This window comes from Astatotilapia calliptera, chromosome 20 (genome assembly GCF_900246225.1).
Source record: "Astatotilapia calliptera chromosome 20, fAstCal1.2, whole genome shotgun sequence".
Taxonomy (NCBI): Eukaryota; Metazoa; Chordata; class Actinopteri; order Cichliformes; family Cichlidae; genus Astatotilapia; species Astatotilapia calliptera.
The window spans coordinates 27,765,586-27,787,161 of record NC_039321.1 but is presented as its reverse complement, the minus strand read 5'-3'; the positions used below and the strand labels follow the sequence as shown (position 1 = coordinate 27,787,161).

General features: G+C 45.8%; 1 protein-coding gene across 4 annotated transcripts in view; it reads left to right on the top strand.

The window, feature by feature from the left end:
- Positions 1 to 21,576, top strand: part of cpne5a (copine Va) — an 86,927-nt gene that overhangs the window by 12,168 nt on the left and 53,183 nt on the right. For 2 of the 4 annotated variants that reach the window (XM_026154853.1, XM_026154850.1), the window contains exons 2-7: positions 134 to 174; positions 1,011 to 1,057; positions 16,374 to 16,477; positions 17,581 to 17,620; positions 18,590 to 18,604; positions 18,765 to 18,841. In XM_026154853.1, the coding sequence (XP_026010638.1) occupies positions 134 to 174; positions 1,011 to 1,057; positions 16,374 to 16,477; positions 17,581 to 17,620; positions 18,590 to 18,604; positions 18,765 to 18,841 (324 nt within the window). Of the gene's footprint in view, positions 1 to 133; positions 175 to 1,010; positions 1,058 to 16,373; positions 16,478 to 17,580; positions 17,621 to 17,647; positions 18,131 to 18,589; positions 18,605 to 18,764; positions 18,842 to 21,576 lie in introns of those variants that run through there. The other 2 variants (XM_026154849.1, XM_026154852.1) reach the window with 2 other exon arrangements.

The following is a 21,576-nucleotide window of genomic DNA, read 5'->3' as shown; positions in this document are numbered from 1 at the left end:
TGACTCATTCACTGCCATTGACGTCTATAGCCGTCAATGGCAGTGAATGAGTTAAACGGAAATTGCATATACACACACACATGCAGGACTCTGTTTTCACATTTTGATGTGCAACTCTTTTCTTCTCTTACAGGAATCTGTTGGACCGAGACACTTTCTCCAAATCTGACCCTTGTAAGTTCTCAGCTTTTACGATGATAATTGCAGCTCAGATTTTCCTGCGGGAGATTTTGCTCAGAATATGGTTCGCTGACACCTCGTCTCCATTTACAAAGCTTCACTTTTTATTTTTGCTGAGCTTAACTTTGATTCAGTTTACTGCGCTGTTTCAAAGTGTTCCTTCAATAACTGCATATCATTTGCACAATAATGTGACAACCTTTCCTTGCTGAGAGCTAAAGTACCTTAATGCATGCAGGGTGTAAACGCCAGCCTTTGAATACAAATGGCTATCTTTTGGTGAGACACATGGGGAAACGCCATAAAGGCATTTTCTTTGATACTCCCTGCAGGATAGAGAATGGAGGGGGAAACATTTAACATAATAGGGAGGAGGTAAAAGCCCTTTGTGTAAATAAGCTACTGGGAAAATAGCGCTGACACCCTGTTTTGTATTCGCCTGAAGCTGAACCTCGGTATATATGACAGGTCATGTGGTATTCACCCGCCCCAGCTTCATTTAAAGTCGCCAGATCTAATGGGAATCAGGAGAATCCCACAATGAAGAAATTATATTTTGATTGCATGGGTGTCGCTGTGTTCAGGGGCTCTCTATCTTGATTTTCTTTTTTGATTGTGGACAGCATACCTAGAACCATCAAGCTTGGCAGTTCATTATGTTGTCAGGGCGTGGCAAGATAATTAATCATGAATGTCAGCAAAGAAGGAACAAAACAAACATAATTTGAAGAGGCAGGATTCTTGATTGAGATTGTTTGGTGACGTATTCTTCTGTTTTGCATTTTTCCTCTCTCTTCACTGCTATCTCATCCTTCTTCATCACTTCTCAGTGGTTGTGTTGTACACCCAGGGCGTAGAGACCAAACAGTGGAGAGAGGTAAGCGACCACGCCGTTTCCCTGTCAACACAGCTCAGTCAGTCCGTCTCTTTTCCGTGACATCTTACTCTGTTTATCCCGCTTACCCCCTCCCCACCCTCCTCTGTCTCAAGGTAAATGCTGTGAGTGCCAATCACTTGCAATTGACTGACCTTGTAAATGCTGGTGCTCTGGTCAGCACTGTGTTAGCTGTGACTGATTAAGGTGGCAGCTACATGTATCATTAAAGATTTTCCTCTGTGTCGCTGTCCCCTCTGGCTTCCCCTCTGATCAAAGCAGACAGAGGTTGCAGTAAGACATTAGGCCCGTCTGGAATTGTTATGTGACACTGTAATCACAAATTAAAGGCATACACTGAAACTGCAACTTAAATTAAATCAATTCTTATTATTTTGATCTAAGGCAGTCGAACTAGTCTCTTTGCTTACACATTGAAATCGATTGGGATTGAACGGTGAGTGGTGTGACTTCAGATTTAAAATGGGAAAGATTTGATACCCCAATAAAAACAAAACATATAGTTTTGTTGAGTTTTTGCTTCCAAAAAGGCAAAAATGTGTTTCAGTTGTACCGCACAGATTGATAACTTGGATTTCAGGATTCACTGGACAAATTAGTAGCTAAACAGTTAAAGTATCACCAAATTTTACTCTTTATTTCATAGAATATAACGGTATAAGCAGCAATGATCTCAGTTTGACTGTCAAACCTAAAGAATAATCTATACCTGTAGCCACTCTGCTTAGCTGCTGTGTGAACCTCAGTATAAATGGCTTTACACTCCACCATTTTTACCTTGCTCTTTTTTAGCTTAGAGAAACTACAAAGAAGAGATGTGAAATGAGTTCAGAGAAAAGGTCAAATGTTTATTTGAATCACAAATTACATCTTTTCACAAGTAGATTGGGAAATGCTCCATCAGCTCTCCATAGTTTGATTATATTGTCTAAAAGTAAAAACAAAAACTGAACTGAGAACAGAGGTAACACAAGCAGACCCAGAAAGATTACCAGCAGATTGGATAATATGAGTAAAATATGAGTACCACAAAGAACAGGTGAGAAATAACACGAGAAACCACCTCAGGGATCAACAAGAATTACCAGAAACAGTGTGGCAAACAGGCCATTTGAAAAAGCACTGTGGGCAAGGAGACAGGGTGATAAACCACCAAAAGCTCTTCCACTGCTCCAAAGCATACCATCGGCCTTTTTTAATAATATTTTTCACTGTATGAATGGCTCGTCCAGGATCATAACCATAAAGCACCTCCACAGGTGCCACGGACAAAATAAATGTAGCATTAGTAAGAATTAGCCATTTGCAGGGTGAAAGATGGAGGAAATTTTCACTACATTCGAAACAGAAAATTGTCGATTCTATGCCCAAGTAGTCCTGTTCACTCGTTTTTTTTACATTCAGGATATGAACTCAAAGAATTCTAAGAAATTACTGGTGGATCGCTAGAAAAATGGTGATGAGATGGCGCATTGCTCCAGACATTTCCTCCACAGAGACATTGACGTTGGTGTTGCATTTTGAAGGAGGGGAAGTCGATATACAAGGTCGTAAAAGAAGTACAAACCTGGGCTCTACGCAGTGGCTGATCACAGTTTGAAGTGGATGTGAATGTCAGATTGTTGATCTCCAAAAGTGACAGATAATGTGTGACACAGACACCCCTTATCTGACCTCAGAGTGGTGCTGGCTTAGGGCGCTTCTGATGGTAGCAGACCATCTGACATGCAGTTTGGACAGATCATAAAGGAAGGCAGAGGAAGGCACTCACATCACTTAGTGATGACAACAACATTATCATCCTTCTGGCAGACAAGGGTCGGTGCACAGTATTGCTAAACCAGAAAGACTATCATGAGAAGATTTTGTCACTACTTAGTGATGAAAATACTTACGAGCCCCTAAAACGAGACCCAGGAAGTGGCTACAGGAAGAGGGTGATAGACTGTCTGAAGCAGTTAGAACAAGACAAGGCTATTGACCGGACCTCATACCACAGGCTGTACCCAGGGGAGTCTACACCAAGTCTGTATGGTTTACCGAAAATACATAAACAGGGTGCACCTTTAAGACCGATCGTCTGCATGATCAACTCGGTAACCTATGTAGCAGTCCCCCGGACCAAGGAAGAAATAGAGAGAGCCTCGACGGGTGCAGTAATTTTTACTTTGAGATTCATTCAGAATCTAACAGTGCGCCAGGTGCGCCAATGCACCGTGAAAACTAAACAGAAACACAAAATACATTTTCTTAGACGCTTATTACAAATATGAACTCAAAGCAGAAAATACAACAAAATATCAATTAAGCAAAGAAATACAACTTAAAACATGTACCTCGCTCCGCATTCCAAGGGCTGCAAATTGTTCGTTTCGCTAGAGTCCGGTATCACGCTGCTTCACGCTTCATTGAGAGCTGCCTACTGGGAAATGTGCGCCACAAAACCGGTCTGAGCTGGAAGTGCAGCTTGCCGCTAACTAAACAACAGAGCCCTCTACTGGACACTACGCGTAGCTGTTCAGGCTTAGATCAATAAACAAAACTGGACCTTTACACTCCCACCAAATCATGTATAATAAACAACATTCTTTACATGATTTCCAGCTGTAACATATGGACATTACTACAAGAACGAACACAATTTCAAATACATCATCAATAAACTTTCCCAAATACGCCTGATGTGACAGTATTGATTGAAACATCAATTAGTTATTTTCTAATAGAACTACAAGCTTTTGAACAGGTCGCTCAACTACGTGAGGTTTGTGTGCTGTTCCCTGCTTCTTTATTAAGCCTCGATCGCCAACTTGAAGCTTGACTCTGCGGACCAAACCGTCATCTTCTTCTGGAGCTTCAACCACTCGAGCCAGTTGCCACTGATTTCTGGGAAGCATGTCTTCTTTGATAATGACTATGTCATTGACTTTAAGATTTCGACGTGGTAGGTGCCATTTCTGTCTCATAGATATGTTCAGAAGGTACTCTCTTTTCCATCTACTCCAAAACTGCTCAGTGAGATACTGGACTCTGCGCCAACGTTTCCTTGCATATAAGTCCTCTTTCACAAACTTTCCTGGTGGAGGCAGTGCAACCTTTGATTTCATCAATATGAGGTGATTTGGAGTTAGAGGTTCAGGAGATTTAGGATCATTGATTCCATCGACGCTCAGTGGTCGACCATTAACTATAAACATCGCCTCATAGAATAGAGTTCTTAGAGAGCTGTCATCCAGCCTGCCTTGGCATTGAGCAATGGTGGCATTGAGAACATTGCGGATGGTTCGAATCTGTCGTTCCCACACACCTCCGGCATGGCTAGCAGATGGGGCATTGAAGACGAACTCACACTGTTTATTGGCAAGGAATGCTTCTAAGGCATCCATGTCACATTGTTTAAGAGACTCTCTTAGCTCATTTTTGGCTCCAATAAAGTTTGTACCCTGGTCACTGTACAACTTACAAACAGCTCCTCTTAAGCTGATGAAACATCTCAGAGCGTTGATGAAAGAGTCAGTAGAAAGATCCTCAAGCATCTCAATGTGGACTGCACGTGAGGAAAGACATGTAAAGAGGAGTCCGTATCTTTTATGCTCTTTGCGACCTTGTTTTGTGACAAATGGTCAGAAACAGTCCATTCCACAATACATGAAAGGATCTGAGATTTCAACTCGTTCCTTTGGAAGTTCAGACATGCATTGTTCTTCTGGTGAACGTCTTAGTTTTCGACATTGAACACATTTGCTTATTAGTTTTGCAACTTCCTTGCTCCCACCAATCACCCAAAACCCATTCGATCTGATTTCCATGAGAGTTTGGCTTCTACCTTGATGACAAATCTGTGCATGAAAATGAGCAATGATCAACTTTGTAATGTGATGGTCTTTTGGGAGGATGATGGGGTGCTTAAGTCCCTGACAGAGTATTGACTTCTTCAGTCTTCCTCCAACACGGAGAAGTCCTTGATCTAGCACTGGATCTACTCTAAAGAGGGGACTTGAACTCGGAAGGTTATCTCCCACCTTCAACACTTCCATCTCTTGAGAAAAGGCCTGCTGCTGAAGGAGCTTTATTATTGTGTCAGCAGCTGTTCTCCGTTCATCTACTGTTACAAAGTTTCCATACTGGGCTTTGCTGGATCTCAATCCTTTTATCCTTGCAACCACTTTAAGGAGCATTGACCAGCTTGAAAACCTTGACAAACGGCTGAGGATATTGTCTTGTTCACTTGTTTGAGTTGTGAGAGCTTTGACTTCTGGATCCCCTACTAACAACACAGCTGAGGGGCTGGGTGCATATGAAATGTCATGTTCCCACAGAAACTTTGGACCAGACAACCAACATGTTGACATGATTTCTGATGCACTGAGCCCTCTAGAGGCGTAATCTGCAGGATTCTGAGCTGTGTCAATGTAGTGCCACTGTCTGGGATCTGTAGTTTGCCTGTGACGATCTCTAGGGGGGCTAGTGCTGATGGGCAGTCATAACCAATCAATAGACCTACTTCACAGTTCTGCAATGGCTGTAACTTGTTAGCTAAGCCTTCAAGGTGTGGCCACTGAAGTGCAGTTTCCTTGGTAGGGATATGAGACTTGTCAACTGGGATAAAGTCACGAGAGTAGACGTGTTCTATTCGGACACGAGTCTCAGAATCAAACCCACGCACCTGTAAGTTGTTGGCAAGTTTACTTGCAACGACTGTGTCGATGGAAGTCATGGTGCTAAGCTTTAACTGCACTGGTTGGGCGTCTACATTTAGTTCTGAGGCCAAATCCTCTAAAATAAAGGATGAGTCACTCTGGGTGTCAAGCAGGGCATATGTAAGTATTTCTTTCTCAGGCTCAGATGCAACTGACACAAATACTGGTACTATGCTGGATGTGGAAGATAGTTTCCTTGTTAGTACATGAGTCATAACATTATGCACTTCCTTGTTTGCACCTTCATCTGGGGATTTAGAATCCTCAGTTTTCTTTTCTTTAGGTTCATTCACTCTTTCTGTGTGTAGACAGGTGGGGTGACGCCGACCACACTTACTACAGGAGTGACGTCCTCTGCATTCTTTGGTTACATGACCCCTCCTCAAACACCCAAAGCAGAGACGATTTTCTTGAATGAAAACTTTCTTGTCATCACTAGTTTTCGCTGCAAAAGCAGGACACTTAGCTATGCCGTGCGATTCTTCTTTGCAAAACAAACATGGGGGTTTAGGTCTAGAAGTAGATACTGGGATTGGTGGAGACTTTGGTTGGATGGTAGTACTGAGTGCCTTCGCTCTTTTAACATGCTGCTCTTCTGATGCCCTTTCGTTTATTAGGAATGGTGAGGCAACAGGATTGCAAACTACTTTAGCTTCATTTTGTATGAACTTTGTAAAGCGAGCGAAGTTGGGGTAGTCTTGGCTTTTGTCTAGCTCCTCCACCACAATGCGGCTCCATCTCTGCACTATCCACTCAGGCAGTTTTCTTAGAAGCTTGTGATTTTCCTCACAATCATTAAGGATCTCTAGGCCTTTGACTTGAGGGATAGCCTCTGCACAGCTTTGGAGAAAATCTGCCAACTCCCTCAGTGCTTTAGGATCATTGGCAGCTATTTTAGGCCATTTTGTGAGTTTAGCCCTAAAGGCTCTTTGGATAACAAATGGGCTGCCATACCTTTCCTCTAAAACGCTCCAAATGCCTGCGTATGCCTGCTCACTGTTGCGGAAGAAATATCCCTCTACTGCCTTTCGTGCTTCACCTGCAAGATAGCTCTTTAGATACAACATTTTCTCACACACAGGTAAAGGTTTGTCACCAATTAGTGCCATAAAGGATACCTTCCAATCCATAAACTTTAGGGGGTCGCCACTAAAGATGGTGGGCTCAGGTACAGGAAGCCTGTTTAGGGTAAGAGAGCTGGCGAGGGCTTGAACTAAGCTAAGTTCTTCACGTTCTGGAGTAGTATTGTGAGGTCTAAATGTTGGTGCTTGTGGATTTAAAGAGAGCCGTGGTGCGCTGTTGGGGAGATTTGCGGAATTTTCTAAGTTGTAGCAGGACACTTGATCATGGCTTTCAATGTCATTTTGAGCGCTAAGGGCTCTTACTGTTACGGGGGTGATGAGTAAGAGAACCCAGACGCGGATCGCTCGTTAAGATTGAACAGTGTCTTTATTTACAGTGAAGCAAATCCAAAGTAATCCATAGTGCTAAGTCCCTTCCGTGCTCCCCTCGTGTGTCCATACGACTTTCGTAAACAGTGACGTCTCTCCTCTCGTATCTCCGTCTCACTCGTAGCCCGGCTTGGTGGAATACTCCAGCGCTGTCTGTCACTCAGCCACACCATTAAATAGTTCTGTCACAATGGTGGATGATTGGCAGCAGCTGGCGAGGAATCAGTTGCAGGTGGGACCACTCAGAGTGGCGGAACTTCCGGGTCGGACATCTCCCGTTGCTACGCAACCGCGTAACAACTACAACGGAGACAAAAACAGAGCGGGAGAACAAACACACACACACAGGTCGCCAGTCGGGGCACCGTCGAACCTGACAGTACCCCCCCTCTAATGGGAGCCTCCCGGCGACCCAGCAAACTTATCAGGGTGCCTGCGGCGGAAGTCTCTCACCATGGCAGCATCGAGAACCGCGGACCGCGGCACCCAAGAACGCTCTTCCGGACCGTACCCCTCCCAGTCCACCAAAAACTGAAAGCCCCTACCGCGGCGCCGGGCATCCAATATCCGCGATACGGAATACGCCGGCGAGCCGTCGATAATCCGGGCGGGTGGCGGGGGCCCGGAGGGCGGGCACAAAGGGCTGGTCCGGAAAGGCCTCACCTGGGACACATGAAAGACATTGTGAATTCTCATGGAACGGGGAAGAGACAAACGTACAGTCACAGGATTCAACACGGCCAGGATGGGGAAGGGCCCGATAAAGCGTGGAGCCAGTTTCCTAGACTCGACCCTCAGAGGAACATATTTCGCAGACAGCCATACCTGTTGCCCGACCTGGTATGCAGGGGCCGGAGCACGGCGGCGATCCGCAAGTCTCTTGTTCTGCTCAGCGGTCCTCAAGAGGGCGGTCCGGGTGGCGCGCCATGCCCGCCGGCAGCGCCGCAGGTGGTGCTGGACTGAAGGAACCGACAATTCCCCCTCCGACACAGAGAGAAGCGGGGGCTGATACCCCAGGGAGGCCTCAAACGGGGAAACCCCAGTAGCCGCCGACGTGCTAGCATTATGGGCATATTCGACCCACGCCAGTTGATCGCTCCATGATGACTGGTTCGAAGAGACCACACAACGCAGCATCGCTTCGAGCTCTTGATTAGCCCGTTCCGCTTGCCCGTTGGTTTGAGGGTGGAAGCCGGACGACAAGCTGGCCTGGGCCCCCAGTTCCTTACAAAACTCCTTCCACACTCGCGACGTGAATTGGGGACCCCGATCGGACACGATATCTTGGGGAACCCCATGGAGACGGAACACCTGCTGCGTGAGAATCTTGGCAGTATCCATGGCCGAAGGGAGTTTCGGCAGAGCAACGAAATGAACAGCCTTTGAGAAGCGATCGATCACGGTCAAGATGACTGTGTGACCCGAGGAGGGGGGAAGACCGGTAACAAAGTCCAGTGCAATATGAGACCACGGGCGGCTGGGCACAGGCAACGGACGAAGGAGGCCAGCAGGGGGTGAACAGGAGACCTTGTTTCGGGCACAAACGGGGCAAGCGGCCACATACTCCCGAGCGTCCTTCCCTAGAGTCGGCCACCAAAACAAACGTTGCAGAAAGGCGATAGTGCGGTTTTTACCCGGGTGGCAGGCAAACTTGGCCGTATGGACCCAGTGAAGGACCTTACTTCGGACCGCCGCGGGAACAAACATCCTCCCATCGGGCCCAGTGCCCGGATCAGGTTCCGACCGCTGGGCAGCCTTAATAACCCGCTCTATGTCCCAGGTCAGAGCCCCCACGAAGCACGAGGATGGCAGAATGGGTCTCTCCTTCTCGTCTGGGTCGAGATCCGGGGAAAATTGGCGCGATAAAGCATCTGCTTTAAGATTGCGGGAGCCAGGTCTGTAAGAGATGGTCAAGTTAAACCGAGTGAAAAACAGAGCCCACCTGGCCTGCCGGGCATTCAGTCTTTTGGCCGCTTGGAGGTAGGTCAAGTTCTTGTGGTCTGTCCAGATAACCACCGGATGCTCGCTGCCTTCGAGCCAATGTCGCCACTCTTCAAGCGCCAACTTAATGGCGAGGAGCTCCCGGTCTCCAACGTCGTAATTGCACTCTGCAGGAGATAAGCGACGTGAGAAAAAGGCACATGGGTGTAATTTTGCATTCACTCGTTGGGATAGTATTGCCCCCACACCTGCGTCTGAAGCATCCACCTCCACAAAAAAAGGTTGACTGATGTCTGCCTGTACCAACACCGGAGCTGAGGAAAAGAGGTGCTTGAGTCTCACAAAAGCCCGTTCAGCGCCGGGAGACCACTGGAATGGCTGCTTAGGAGAGGTTAGGTTGGTGAGAGGCAGGGCGACCTGACTGAAATTGTGGATAAACCGTCGATAGAAGTTGGCAAATCCCAGAAACTTCTGCAGCTGCTTACGGTTCTTGGGTTCAGGCCATTCCACCACTGCCCTCACTTTGGCCGGATCTGCCCGCAGCCGTCCCTCCTCGATGATGAACCCCAAAAAGGAGACTGTCTGCACGTGAAACTCACACTTCTCTGCCTTTACAAACAGCCGGTTCTCCAACAGGCGCTGCAACACCATTCTCACGTGCTTGACATGGTCAGCTGGGTTCCGAGAAAACACAAGGATGTCGTCTAGATAAACGAAAACACAGTGATTAATGAAGTCCCGTAAAACATCATTTATCATGGCTTGGAAGACCGCCGGAGCATTCGTGAGCCCGAAAGGCATCACCAAATATTCAAAGTGCCCACGATGCGTGTTGAACGCCGTCTTCCACTCATCCCCCTGGTGGATTCTCACCAGATGATAAGCACTGCGGAGGTCCAGTTTAGAAAAGATGGCAGCCCCCTGAAGGAGTTCAAAAGCAGAGGTGAGTAAAGGAAGCGGGTATTTGTTCTTAATGGTTATCTTGTTAAGACCTCGAAAGTCAATGCAGGGGGGGAGCGTTTTGTCTTTCTTCTCAACGAAGAAGAAACCTGCCGCGAGAGGAGAGGTGGACTGCCGGATTATCCCGGCAGCCAGCGAGTCGGTGATGTAGCCCTCCATTACCTCTCGCTCTGATTTCGAAATACTGTATAGACGGCTTGTGGGCAAGGGGGCGCCGGGTAGCAAGTCTATCCCACAATCGTACGGACGATGGGGGGGAAGAGACTGGGCCTTTTCTTTACTGAACACCTGGGCTAGGTCGTGATATTCAGCTGGAACTGCAGTCAAATCGGGAGGAGCGTCAGGTGAAGATGGGCTAGTGGACGTATGGCTAACTGTAGCAGAACGTAAACACTGTTCATGACACTTAGGACTCCACCCAGTTATCCTGCTGTTCTCCCAATCGATCTGCGGGTTATGGCGTTCGAGCCAGGGGTAGCCCAAAACTAGCGGAGTGTGAGGAGCCTTGAACAGAAACAGGCTGATTTGTTCAACATGGTTTCCGGAAAGAGAAAGAGTCAAATCAGTAGTGCGATGTGTTATACTGGCCAAGGGGGCACCATTCAGCGCCGCCACCTGGAGGACCTCAGGTAAGGGTTCAACAGGTATGCCCAACGTCTGGGCCAGGGCTTCGTCAATAAAACTTTGTTCGGCCCCCGAATCGATTAAAGCACTACATGGGTGAATACAGGACTGGAAAATCAATTTGGCAGGACAGCTGAGGTGGGGCAAGATGTTTGCGGTAATGCCCGTCAGTATGCCCACGGCTACTGACGAGCAGCGTCTTTTCCCGACTCTGGGCATTTATCAGAAAAGTGTCCTCTCTTTCCGCAAGTGAAACACTCACCCCCCTGAGGTCTTCTCCGTCGGGCCACAGACCTAAAGCTGGCTCGACCGATCTGCATGGGCTGCTCCTCCTCCAACGGCTGTTCCTCCCACTCCCGTCTCCACTCGAGAGAGGGCCCTGCCGAGGTTTTGCTGCCGCCCGCTGGTCGCCGTCCAAACTCACGCCTATGCTCATCCAACTGAATGCACACATTCACCAAAGCACTGAGCGACTTAGGCAGTTCTCTTGAGGCCAACTCACGTTTTAGATTTTCGTTCAGGCCGTTTATGAAAGCCCCTCGTAGTGCATTTTCTTGCCAGCCGGTCTCCTCGGCCAAAATCCAGAAGTCAATCGAGAAGTCCGCTACACTCCTCCATCCTTGTTTCAGGGAAAACATGCGATGTGCTGCGCTGTCGGCGCTGGAGCCTTTGTCAAAAACACAACGAAATTTGCACAAAAAATCTTCATAAGAGATAGCAGGTTGCATGCTTACCACGGCCTGGGCCCATTGTAAAGCGCGTCCAGTCATTGATTCCACCATTAACCCCACCTTGGCTCCATCTGAGAAATAAGACCGAGGCTGTTCTCTAAAAATGAACGAACATTGTGTTAAGAACCCGCGGCTCTTATCCAGATCCCCACTAAACTTCTCAGGGGCCGGCAGCGGGTGCTCGCGCTGCAGTGTGGGAGGGGAAGGAGGCAGAGGAGAAGCCGCAGCTGTGCTGAGAGACGGCCCGGGCGACGGAGCATCAGCTGCAGCCCCAGGGGGAGTTAGCAAAATCCCTTTTAATTCAGCAACCAGCTGCCGTAACACAGTTTGTTCTTCAACAACATGTTTCATCATTTTTTCATGGCGTTCCAACATCTCACCTTGAATCGAGAGTTCTCGCAGAACCGGAGCGGCGTCCGCTGGGTCCATGTAAGTGGCTGGAGTATTCTGTTACGGGGGTGATGAGTAAGAGAACCCAGACGCGGATCGCTCGTTAAGATTGAACAGTGTCTTTATTTACAGTGAAGCAAATCCAAAGTAATCCATAGTGCTAAGTCCCTTCCGTGCTCCCCTCGTGTGTCCATACGACTTTCGTAAACAGTGACGTCTCTCCTCTCGTATCTCCGTCTCACTCGTAGCCCGGCTTGGTGGAATACTCCAGCGCTGTCTGTCACTCAGCCACACCATTAAATAGTTCTGTCACAATGGTGGATGATTGGCAGCAGCTGGCGAGGAATCAGTTGCAGGTGGGACCACTCAGAGTGGCGGAACTTCCGGGTCGGACATCTCCCGTTGCTACGCAACCGCGTAACAACTACAACGGAGACAAAAACAGAGCGGGAGAACAAACACACACACACACACACAGGTCGCCGGTCGGGGCACCGTCGAACCTGACACTTACTCGTGCAGCTGCTACTTTCACTTTGCTGTCTGCCTTTAACTGTTGAAGTTTAGTCAGATTTTTCCAACTCGAGCGGGGGACGCGAAACGCGTGTATGCACAAAATGCAACACATAAACTCACGCGCGTGGTTTTTTTCGCGCGTGAGTGTAGCGCGTTTCAGGCGTTTCAGGCGTTTTCGCGACGCAAATCTGCTTCCGAATTTTCGCAGGAGCCGCAATCGTGGGTCAGCGCGCCTTTCCATTGACTTTACATGTAAGCCTGACGCTCTGCCTGCCTCTATCGCGTTCGGTGTGAACACACCGTTATACATCAGGGAAACCAAACAACCTGTGGCGAAGCGGATGGCACAACACAGAAGAGCTACCTCGTCAGGTCAGGACTCTGCAGTCTATTTACACCTACAGGCCAGTGGACACTCTTTCAATGATGAGGATGTTCACATCCTGGACAGGGAGGAACGCTGGTTTGAGGGCGGAGTCAAGGAGGCCATTTACGGGAAAAGGGAAAGACCATCTCTGAATGGAGGAGGGGGCCTAAGGGTACATCTTTCGCCATCTTACAATGCTGTGATTGCAGCCATTCCCCAACTCTCTGTGAATGGTACTCATGGCCATTGATCAGTGGTCTTTGATCAGTGGGTTTTGGTCAGTGGTTGTTGATCAATGGTCATGAGAATCTGCATAATTATGATTAAGGAACTGACCTCCCAGCCCATTGTTCCTTCAGTGGGCTGGTTTCAGTCATTATGCAAATTTCCTGTTTATAAGCTTGAAACTTGCAGTCAGCTGAGACTGAAGACGTCACTTGGATGAGTGACGAAACGTTTCTCCCACAAAACGCCACGTCCAGATGAACAGAATCAACTTTTGGAGATGCTCGTCATCTTCAGCTCTCTCCCTTCTCCCTTCCTTTTTTTGGTACTTCTATGCCGGAGTCTTAATGTTTCTTATGGTTGTGATCGATTGCCGGCCAACCCTTTGACTCTGGAAAAAAGGTTGACTTTCATTCAAAGCCAGCCATGTTGGAAGAATCAGGTCAGGACACAGTCCAAAGTTGCCTTTATAACACCTAAGTGATTTCTCGCTACTTGAAATACTCTTCGATTTAGGCAATGGTGCTGTCTGCACCGTGCATACACTTGTTTGCTGTGAATTCACTGGACAGCTACCTGCTCATGTTGATGTTGTTGAACATCACACAGTTTTCATATTATGCTACAGGCACTTGCAATCTTATTGCCTTTGATACGGTTGCTTCGAACATGGAGACCTGGTCTGCGACTACTGCTGTCTTTAAGGTAGATTTGGTGCATCCAGAAGGCGATAAATACAGAGTTGGTCTGCTATGATTTTGTGATGAAGTTGGCAATCGCATGCAATCTTTTTGTGATAATACCAAGGTTACTCTGGTAAATCAGAAAAAAGCTACTTATTGCTGTCTGTTTAATATATTTTGCCCTTTATATACAAAGAAATTGACATTAAACAAAACCTCACAGATTTGAAACAGAGGTTTAGAAATTCCTCCACTAATAGTGACACAAGCACTCAGCAGCCTTGCTTTTATATACAAATATAACCAGAATACAGTTGAATTGAGTCTCTTATTGTAAAAAAACTTAAAGGTAGCCCTCATTGGCATGGACTGACTCAGACTGATTGCAATGTGTTGGCAGTGTGTTTCCTAATGGCAAGGAGATCGACTTCCTGTTTTTACTCTACTGAGACTGAGCAGTTTGGGAGGAGAAGCAGACTGGAGACTATTTACTGTCAACAGACATGCATTGCAGATTTGCATTGCCAAGTGCATCTCAAAGAGAAGACGAAGAAGAAAGTTTTCTGCAGCCTTAACAACACTTGAGGTTGATGCTTGACAGTTTTTCCTCTTATGTCTCTGAACGAATGTCTGCCGGCCTTGACTCGCAGAAAAGCAAGTCTTTGTACTGGTATCAACGCAGTAATATTCTGTTCCTAAGCCAGAAAGTACTTTTAACATTTTATCATGCAAATATGGATGAGCATCAAGTGTTGCACTCATTCGTGATAAGTCTCCTACAGTTGTCACCTCGGGTTATAGTGCCCCACCTCGAGCGTACAAACTGTGGGTGCAGGCTGAATGCCTCTCCCTGAAGGAGATAGGCCTGTGTCTTCAGCTGCAGATGACAGCTGGCTTTGCGAGCAGCCGAGTCAAGCTGTGCAGAATTGATAAAGCGGAGTGCCTCTTTTGCCCCTCTGTCAGGTAATGTGTTTTTGTTCTCCTGGGAGTAAGTGTGGTTGGTAGCCAGTGTGCCACCAGCCATCTGTAATCCAATTACCCTTCTACGGGACAAGCTTCCCCATCAGCTGCTGATCATTCACACACCTCATCAACAGAAGAACATGAAAGCAGATGTTACACATGCATTGTGTTTTGCTTCCTAAGAAACCAGTGAGCTCTTAACTCACTTTTGGTCACAACATGAATCTGACAATCCATCATTTTCCTGCAGCATGACTTAATATCCAACTCCCTCATCAGTTATTACTCCAGGTGCATGACAGATTTTCCCCTGTCTCGCACTTTCACTTACCTGAGCAGCTGACATAGTACAACCTGCATAAATTCCTTTCAAACTCCTTGACGTTAATCTTTTTACCAAGATAAATCTTCTAACGTTAGGGCTCACAATTTATTTCAGTACAGGGTTACTTAAGGGAAAGAAGTCACACTGCCAGCACCCGGATATCCCTGCAGGAAGGGTCTTTTTTTTCTCTCTTGACAGTTAATTGTAGAGCTTTGCAACGTTGGCTTTACATGTTGGCCGTGTACTTGCCAAGGTGGAGATAATGTGTGGAGTGGGAGATCTGTTATTTCCTCGGGTGGCTTTTTTAGCTGCTCTGGTGCTGATTCTTCTTCCTTTGTTATGTTTGGCGTGGCACCAAAGTGAATATGCTATAGCCCTCCCGCTGCCACATACACCTTCTGTCATTAAAAATAGGCTGCTGTTCGCTCGGGACAGATTTCACCTTCTTTGCGTTTGCTGGAGCAGAGCTCTCACATTTTTTGACAGGAAAAGCAGGAGAGGAGGTAGTGACACACACACACACATGCACACAAAGTAGTTAAACTTTTATAGACCTAGACACACTTTTATACCTGATGGCAGGCTACACTTGAACAAACCCACACTCTTAGGCTGTCATAAGTTGCACACAATCCACCCTGACTGTCTTTGCATTAGCATCGGCGTCCATCCGTTCAACGTATTCTGCTCGCGTAGTGTGGCTTGTCTGCTTTCATGTTAGGACTCACTTTGAGTCTTAACCCCATTGGATGTAATCACAAAAGTGTGAGTCTGTAATCCCGCTGTTTCATCTCCTTATTAAGCCCTAACACTGCTATTATTAATTCACCGTGTCAGTTTATGGTTACTCTTTTTTACCGGCGATGTTTTATTTATGCAGCTTGACATCACTTCTCTGACTTTCTGACTGAATTATTCATGTCGGATAACAATTAATGCGCGTGTGCTCACGAGGAAGAGGGTGCAACTCTTTCCATTTTTGTTGATTTGTTTGTCAGAACATCACCTCATCACAAAGTCTTGCTGTGTAACACTGATGTAATGGTTTTTGGTGTCTGCCCTGGCAGCTTTACTTTTTCTTCCTTTTGCAGGAGTGTTGTTAGTTCCCCTTTGTAAAAGCAAAGGGGAACCCTAGAAGTGGCTTTAGAGAATGATGGAGGCGTGAATGTGGTATTAAAGAAAATTAGTGTAATTGGACTCAATAAAATGCCTTCTGCAAGCTTATGCATGCCCAGCACAATGTGAAAAGGTAAAGAAGAAGATAGAACCTTCTGATTTTTTTATTCCTGTTCTGATCTCAATGAAAGCTACTAATTCAGATGGCTGTTTGGTAGCATGATAGATGGGATGGTGTGAGGTAATAGAGCAGTAAATACAGATTCTCAAAGCTTCTTGTTCACGTCTACCTTGTCTTGTCTCTAGTTTGGGAGAACAGAGGTGATAGACAACACGCTAAACCCAGACTTTGTCAGGAAGTACATCCTGGACTACTTCTTCGAGGAGAAGCAGAATCTGCGCTTTGACGTGTGAGTTATTCTATTTGATCCATTTCTCTGAGGACACACACTGAGGTTTTTTTTTTTAGTTATGCCGCCCTCTTCTCCAGTTCTTCATTTATTTCCAACGCAGCATCTTCTTAACATCCTCTCCCTTACCGTGCTTCCTTGTCCCCCATCTATCTCATCATCCCTTCTCCCCTTTTTCCTGCCTGTCATTTTCTCTCAAAGTCACTCTTTTTCTATCTTCTCTTGCTCGTCATCAGCTTGAGTCTCTCCCAAGGAATTATTCATTGGTGCAGTGTCTCAGTAGTCATTCGTTGAGTGGAGATTGGTATAAGGTGATAAATATTTCATATAAAGTTTTATCCTTAATCTTCCTGCTGCTAAGAAAAGCAAATGTCTGAAAGCAAGTCCCATAAAACTCACAAAGACCGCTGTCCTGGCGTTCCTCTGTTGAAAAGGTCTGACTAGTGAAAGGGTCAGGAAGGTGCAGCTTCATTTTGAGGTCTCCCAGAACAGAATCAGGATAATTTCTCCACCCCCTTCTTCCTGCAGGATTGGAGATGTTCTTACAAAAATCCATATCCGCCAAAGCATGAATTCCCTGGTGGACTAGGATGTTTCCTTCCAGGACTGCACTGAAGGTCTCTGAGGAGTTTTAGACACTTAATGAATTAATTTGGTGCAAGACTGGGACAGTAAAGGAGGGAGTGCACTCCCTCACAATCTGTGTTACTCATTTACTTCTCTCTTTTATCACAGAGGTGGGAGGCAGGGCGTGCTCAGATTTAATTACTTTTCCATTAAGTTTGACTGGCAGATGCTCCAAACCCACTCTCCTTTGGTGGATTGTTTCAGTATGTGCCCCCTGGCAGAGAGTGGAAATTACATTCATAAACTATAGAATGACTTCCTTAATTAACTGTCACATTACTGCTTACGTGTTTCTTCCCCCCTCCCCATTTTTTCTTTTTTTTGGGCTAGGCGGCTCTCCCCCGGTGTGTGATTGACAGACAAAAAGTGTCCACACCGCAGTCACTTTCCTTTAATTAGCACCAGCACAAAAAAAATCTTCTGTTGTCGTGCCCACGCACTAACCTCTGCCATTTGTGGTCTCTTTGTGATTTCAGGTATGATATTGATTCTAAAAGTCCAGATCTGGCAAAGCACGTAAGTGAAAAACTTTTCTAAGAGTCGGGAGCTCAGCTTTACTTCATACACAACCCTTTAGTCGTCAGTGCATGTGATATTTAGGTTCTATGCAAACCAAAGTTTGTAGCATCTAAATGCTCAAATATATTCAGAAATAATGAGTGAATTGTGCTTCATCTGCCAAAATGTTGTTTGTTATTATTATGACTTTTTTTTAGTCTTTCATCAGCTAAAATGAGCTATATTATTCCTCTGGAGCGATAATAATCAAACTTTCATTTGCATCTGGCATAGACTCATTACTTTTTTTTTCTTTTAAATGAGAAATGAAGCATTGCACATCATTATCAAAGCTATTCAACACATTTCCCTGTGTGCGCCGTGGTGCTCTTTGCAGCTGCGAATTTTGATTTCCAAGACAGCCGACAATTTTTCTAAACAGTATCTATTTATTTTAAAATGGCAGGACTGTCTGAAAGGCGAGGTCCTTTGTTGTGCAGCATACATTCAAGAGAACAGCTCATTAAGGTGAATGTATGTTAGTGTCGTCTTTTATGCTGAAAGCTTTGATAGATAAACTCATACAATGCAGACACAAAACAATATATTTGCAGCACTTGGTTTGCATACTGCCAAAATGCTCATCATCAAATATGTCACGTGACGCTTTGTTGTTGCGCTTTTGCATTGTGCTCCATACTCTGGAAACAACCTGTGTGATGTGTGTCTCCGTCACCTTCCTTCTTTTGCGCTCTTTCGCTCTCCTGTTCGCTTCCTGTGAGGCTCTGTGACTCTTTACCCTCTGCTGTTCTCATTCTGCCTCTCTGCTCTCTCACATTTTCACTTTTGCTCTTCTTTCTCGCACTTGGTTGATGACAGTCTGGTATTTGAGTCATGTGTCTTCTGTTCCATGATATGCTCTGTTGTGTCACTGCTGCTGCCTGGTCTCTCTCTCTTCTTCCTCCTCCTCCTTCTTCACCCCGGAAGCCAACCGAATTTAACGTACGTGTCTGCCTCAGACGTCCTAATTAATAACTGTACAATGCTTACAATTATGCTTAACTCCTCACGGCCTCTCCTTGTTACCCCCCGTGATCCATTTGAATGTTCCCATCCTACGTCTCTCTCTCGATCCCACTTTATGCCCTCCTCCCCATGGCAGGACTTCCTGGGACAGGTCTTCTGTACGCTGGGAGAGATCGTGGGCTCACCTGCCAGTCGCTTGGAGAAACCGCTCGGGTGAGTGGAGATTTCACAGTGTTCAATTTGCAGAGTTGTGTGACAAGAATGGCAGGCTCTCAGTGTTTTTTAAATGGAAGTAGACAAAGAGCAGTTTTAATTTGGAAGTTTTCAGATATGAGATAATGAAAACTCAGTGCCACCTCTCAGCCTATTCAATCACAGCATGGCTCTTCTGCTGGATTTCATCCATGCCAGCGAAGCTGACATCTCCCTTCTAGAGCCATCTTTATTGTACATTACAGTGCGAGATTAGACCAATGTGCTTGGATGGGAATGGGTAATTGAACATGACCAGGGGCTTCCACAATACAATTACTGTCATTAGGGAGGTGATCTAGCTCTAAGAGTGGATTGAAGTCAGCAGGAGACACATGACACTATCAGCTCCTTAGTGTAAACTGGGAAATAAGAAAGCCTGAAGCACTTGGCACCCACAGACCTGTGTGCAGCTCTTTGAGTTATGTGTCTTTTTGAGAGTGCGAAGGAGGGTTTGACACACTGTGAAGCCTGTGTTGGTGTGTGAGACCACGAGTGCAAAATATATGCCTCTATGTGAAGTATGAGGCGGTGCTGGCCCCGGCAGCGGGGGGGTTTGTGAGAACAGCAGGGCTTTGGTGTCGACCATGAACTCAGCCAGGGACCGGGGGTTGTGGATTACAGAGCTCGGTGCCCTTCGGTGTTGAATAAGAGGATGAGCAGGATCAAGAGACCGTGTTCACCAGTGTGCTGTAAACTAGGCTTCACATAAACTAGGCTTCACACCTCACATCAGAGACAGGGAGGAGGATCACGAGCCCCAGGCACACATGATGGAGAAAAGTATTGATTCCACAACCTCAGCAGGGTACCTTGATCATTGCTGAGAGGGTGATGATGATCATAAGTTTGATGTTACAGTCCACAATTTATTAGAAAGTCAAGAAATGAGCCCCTGTGAAAACTTTCACTTGGGTTGCTATTAGCTGTTCCTTTCAAGTTTGGAAGTAACAATTCACGAAGCGCAAGAACAGTGAAGGTTTCTTTTGATTCTTTTCAACTCCATGACACTCAGTTAAGGGTGCAGTTTTCATCTGCCCTCTTTTTTTATTTGAATAGTTAAATAACGTGCATGAGAAACGTAGTTGTTCTCCCCTCCTGTGATAGACGAAATCCCAAAAGTTGTTTAATGGCTTTTGTGCTCCATTTCCTTGTCATACATCCTAAAGTGACACTGTCTCTCTGCGCCATAGCTTTGAGGAACAGCTCCTGCAGGGACTGAGGAAATCTGTTAGTCATGCTTAAAGGAGCCCTCCCAAGGCACGCTGCATTCAATGACCTGCTTAAGAAGCACATCAGCACCCCTTTCCCTATTTTCCAGACTTCATCTTTCATTTATTCGTCTTCCTTCCATCTACCAGATTCTTTTCTTCTGGCTTGACCCCTTTTTTCTTCATCGTGTTCTTTATTCCTTTTGTTCTTCCAGACCTCTCCCTCTTTTTCTTTCTGCTCCAACCAGCACGCAAGCACATATCAAAGCCTAAAACTTACCCAAAGTTTAATCCAGTCATAATTTTGATTTTAAATCTAAAGGCAATTCTAACTCCTCCGCCTCCCTTTTTTAAACTTTTTTAGGACCTAACTGCGTGTTTACAGATTCATATGCAATCAGCTTGGAAGACATGTGGCTTCAACTCTTTCCTCTACAGCTATACAATATAGCAGTAGTATTTTACTGGCTGGCAAGAGGATAGAGGCAAGCAATTTTGGCATTTTCACCCATGCTGACAGATAGTAGAGACAGATGGAAAATATGGATAGAGAGAGAACATTGACACTGGAGATGAGGAGTAAAGCTGGTTTGCCAGCCGTTGACATTTAGCCTCGCTTTCCCAGTGTTTGCATAGCTGAAAAACTATAGTCAGTCAGTATTCTGACAAAGATAGCAGGCTAATATACAGAGTGATCTCCTTAAAATGAGAAATATGAGATTTTATCTATAACTGAAAAAACTGCATATAGGTGCTTCACAGTTCAGTTAAATAAAATATAACATCACATCCTTCCCTCCACTTGCCAAGGGTGCAAAACTCCCGTGAACACTTTTGTTTCCTTTCTCAGGGAGTGCTGCTAGCTTGAGAGACACACATATCTGAGTTAAGATTAGCACATTAATGCATGCTGCTATATAGAAAGAGAGTTTACAGAAAATCAAAATGCAAACACAGTAATATACCTTATGTGTCGTGTCCGTCATTCATACTACTGCACACAGAGGTCCAACAACTCCTGTAAAGGCAGTTTTATGGAACAGACCAGTGGTTCATTACAGACATAGTGGTACAAATACTTCCGTTTATAATCTGTTTTTAATGAGAGGCATGCATCAAAATTATTGGTGCAGGAAGAAATGTCAAGCTGAGTGACTGATGGGGTGAATGGCTTCTTTGAAAAAAACCCCCCCACATGGGTGCTGTGACACAGCTTTCTTAGCTTTGATTGTTTTTGTGTTGTTGTTGTTTTGCCTGCAGGAACAAATCACAATATAGTTGTGTAGGTACCATAATAATAGTGTTAATTTAAAAAAATAGCTGTAACCTTTCCTGTCGGTATGGTGAAATATACCACACACAATATGTTTGTACAGCATATAAATGCAGCACAAGATTAGCATGCTAAACCCATTAGCCTACCCTTACTGTGCCCTTCTGCTGCATGCTTAAAGCTGGAAATGAACCATAAGGAAGAGTACGACT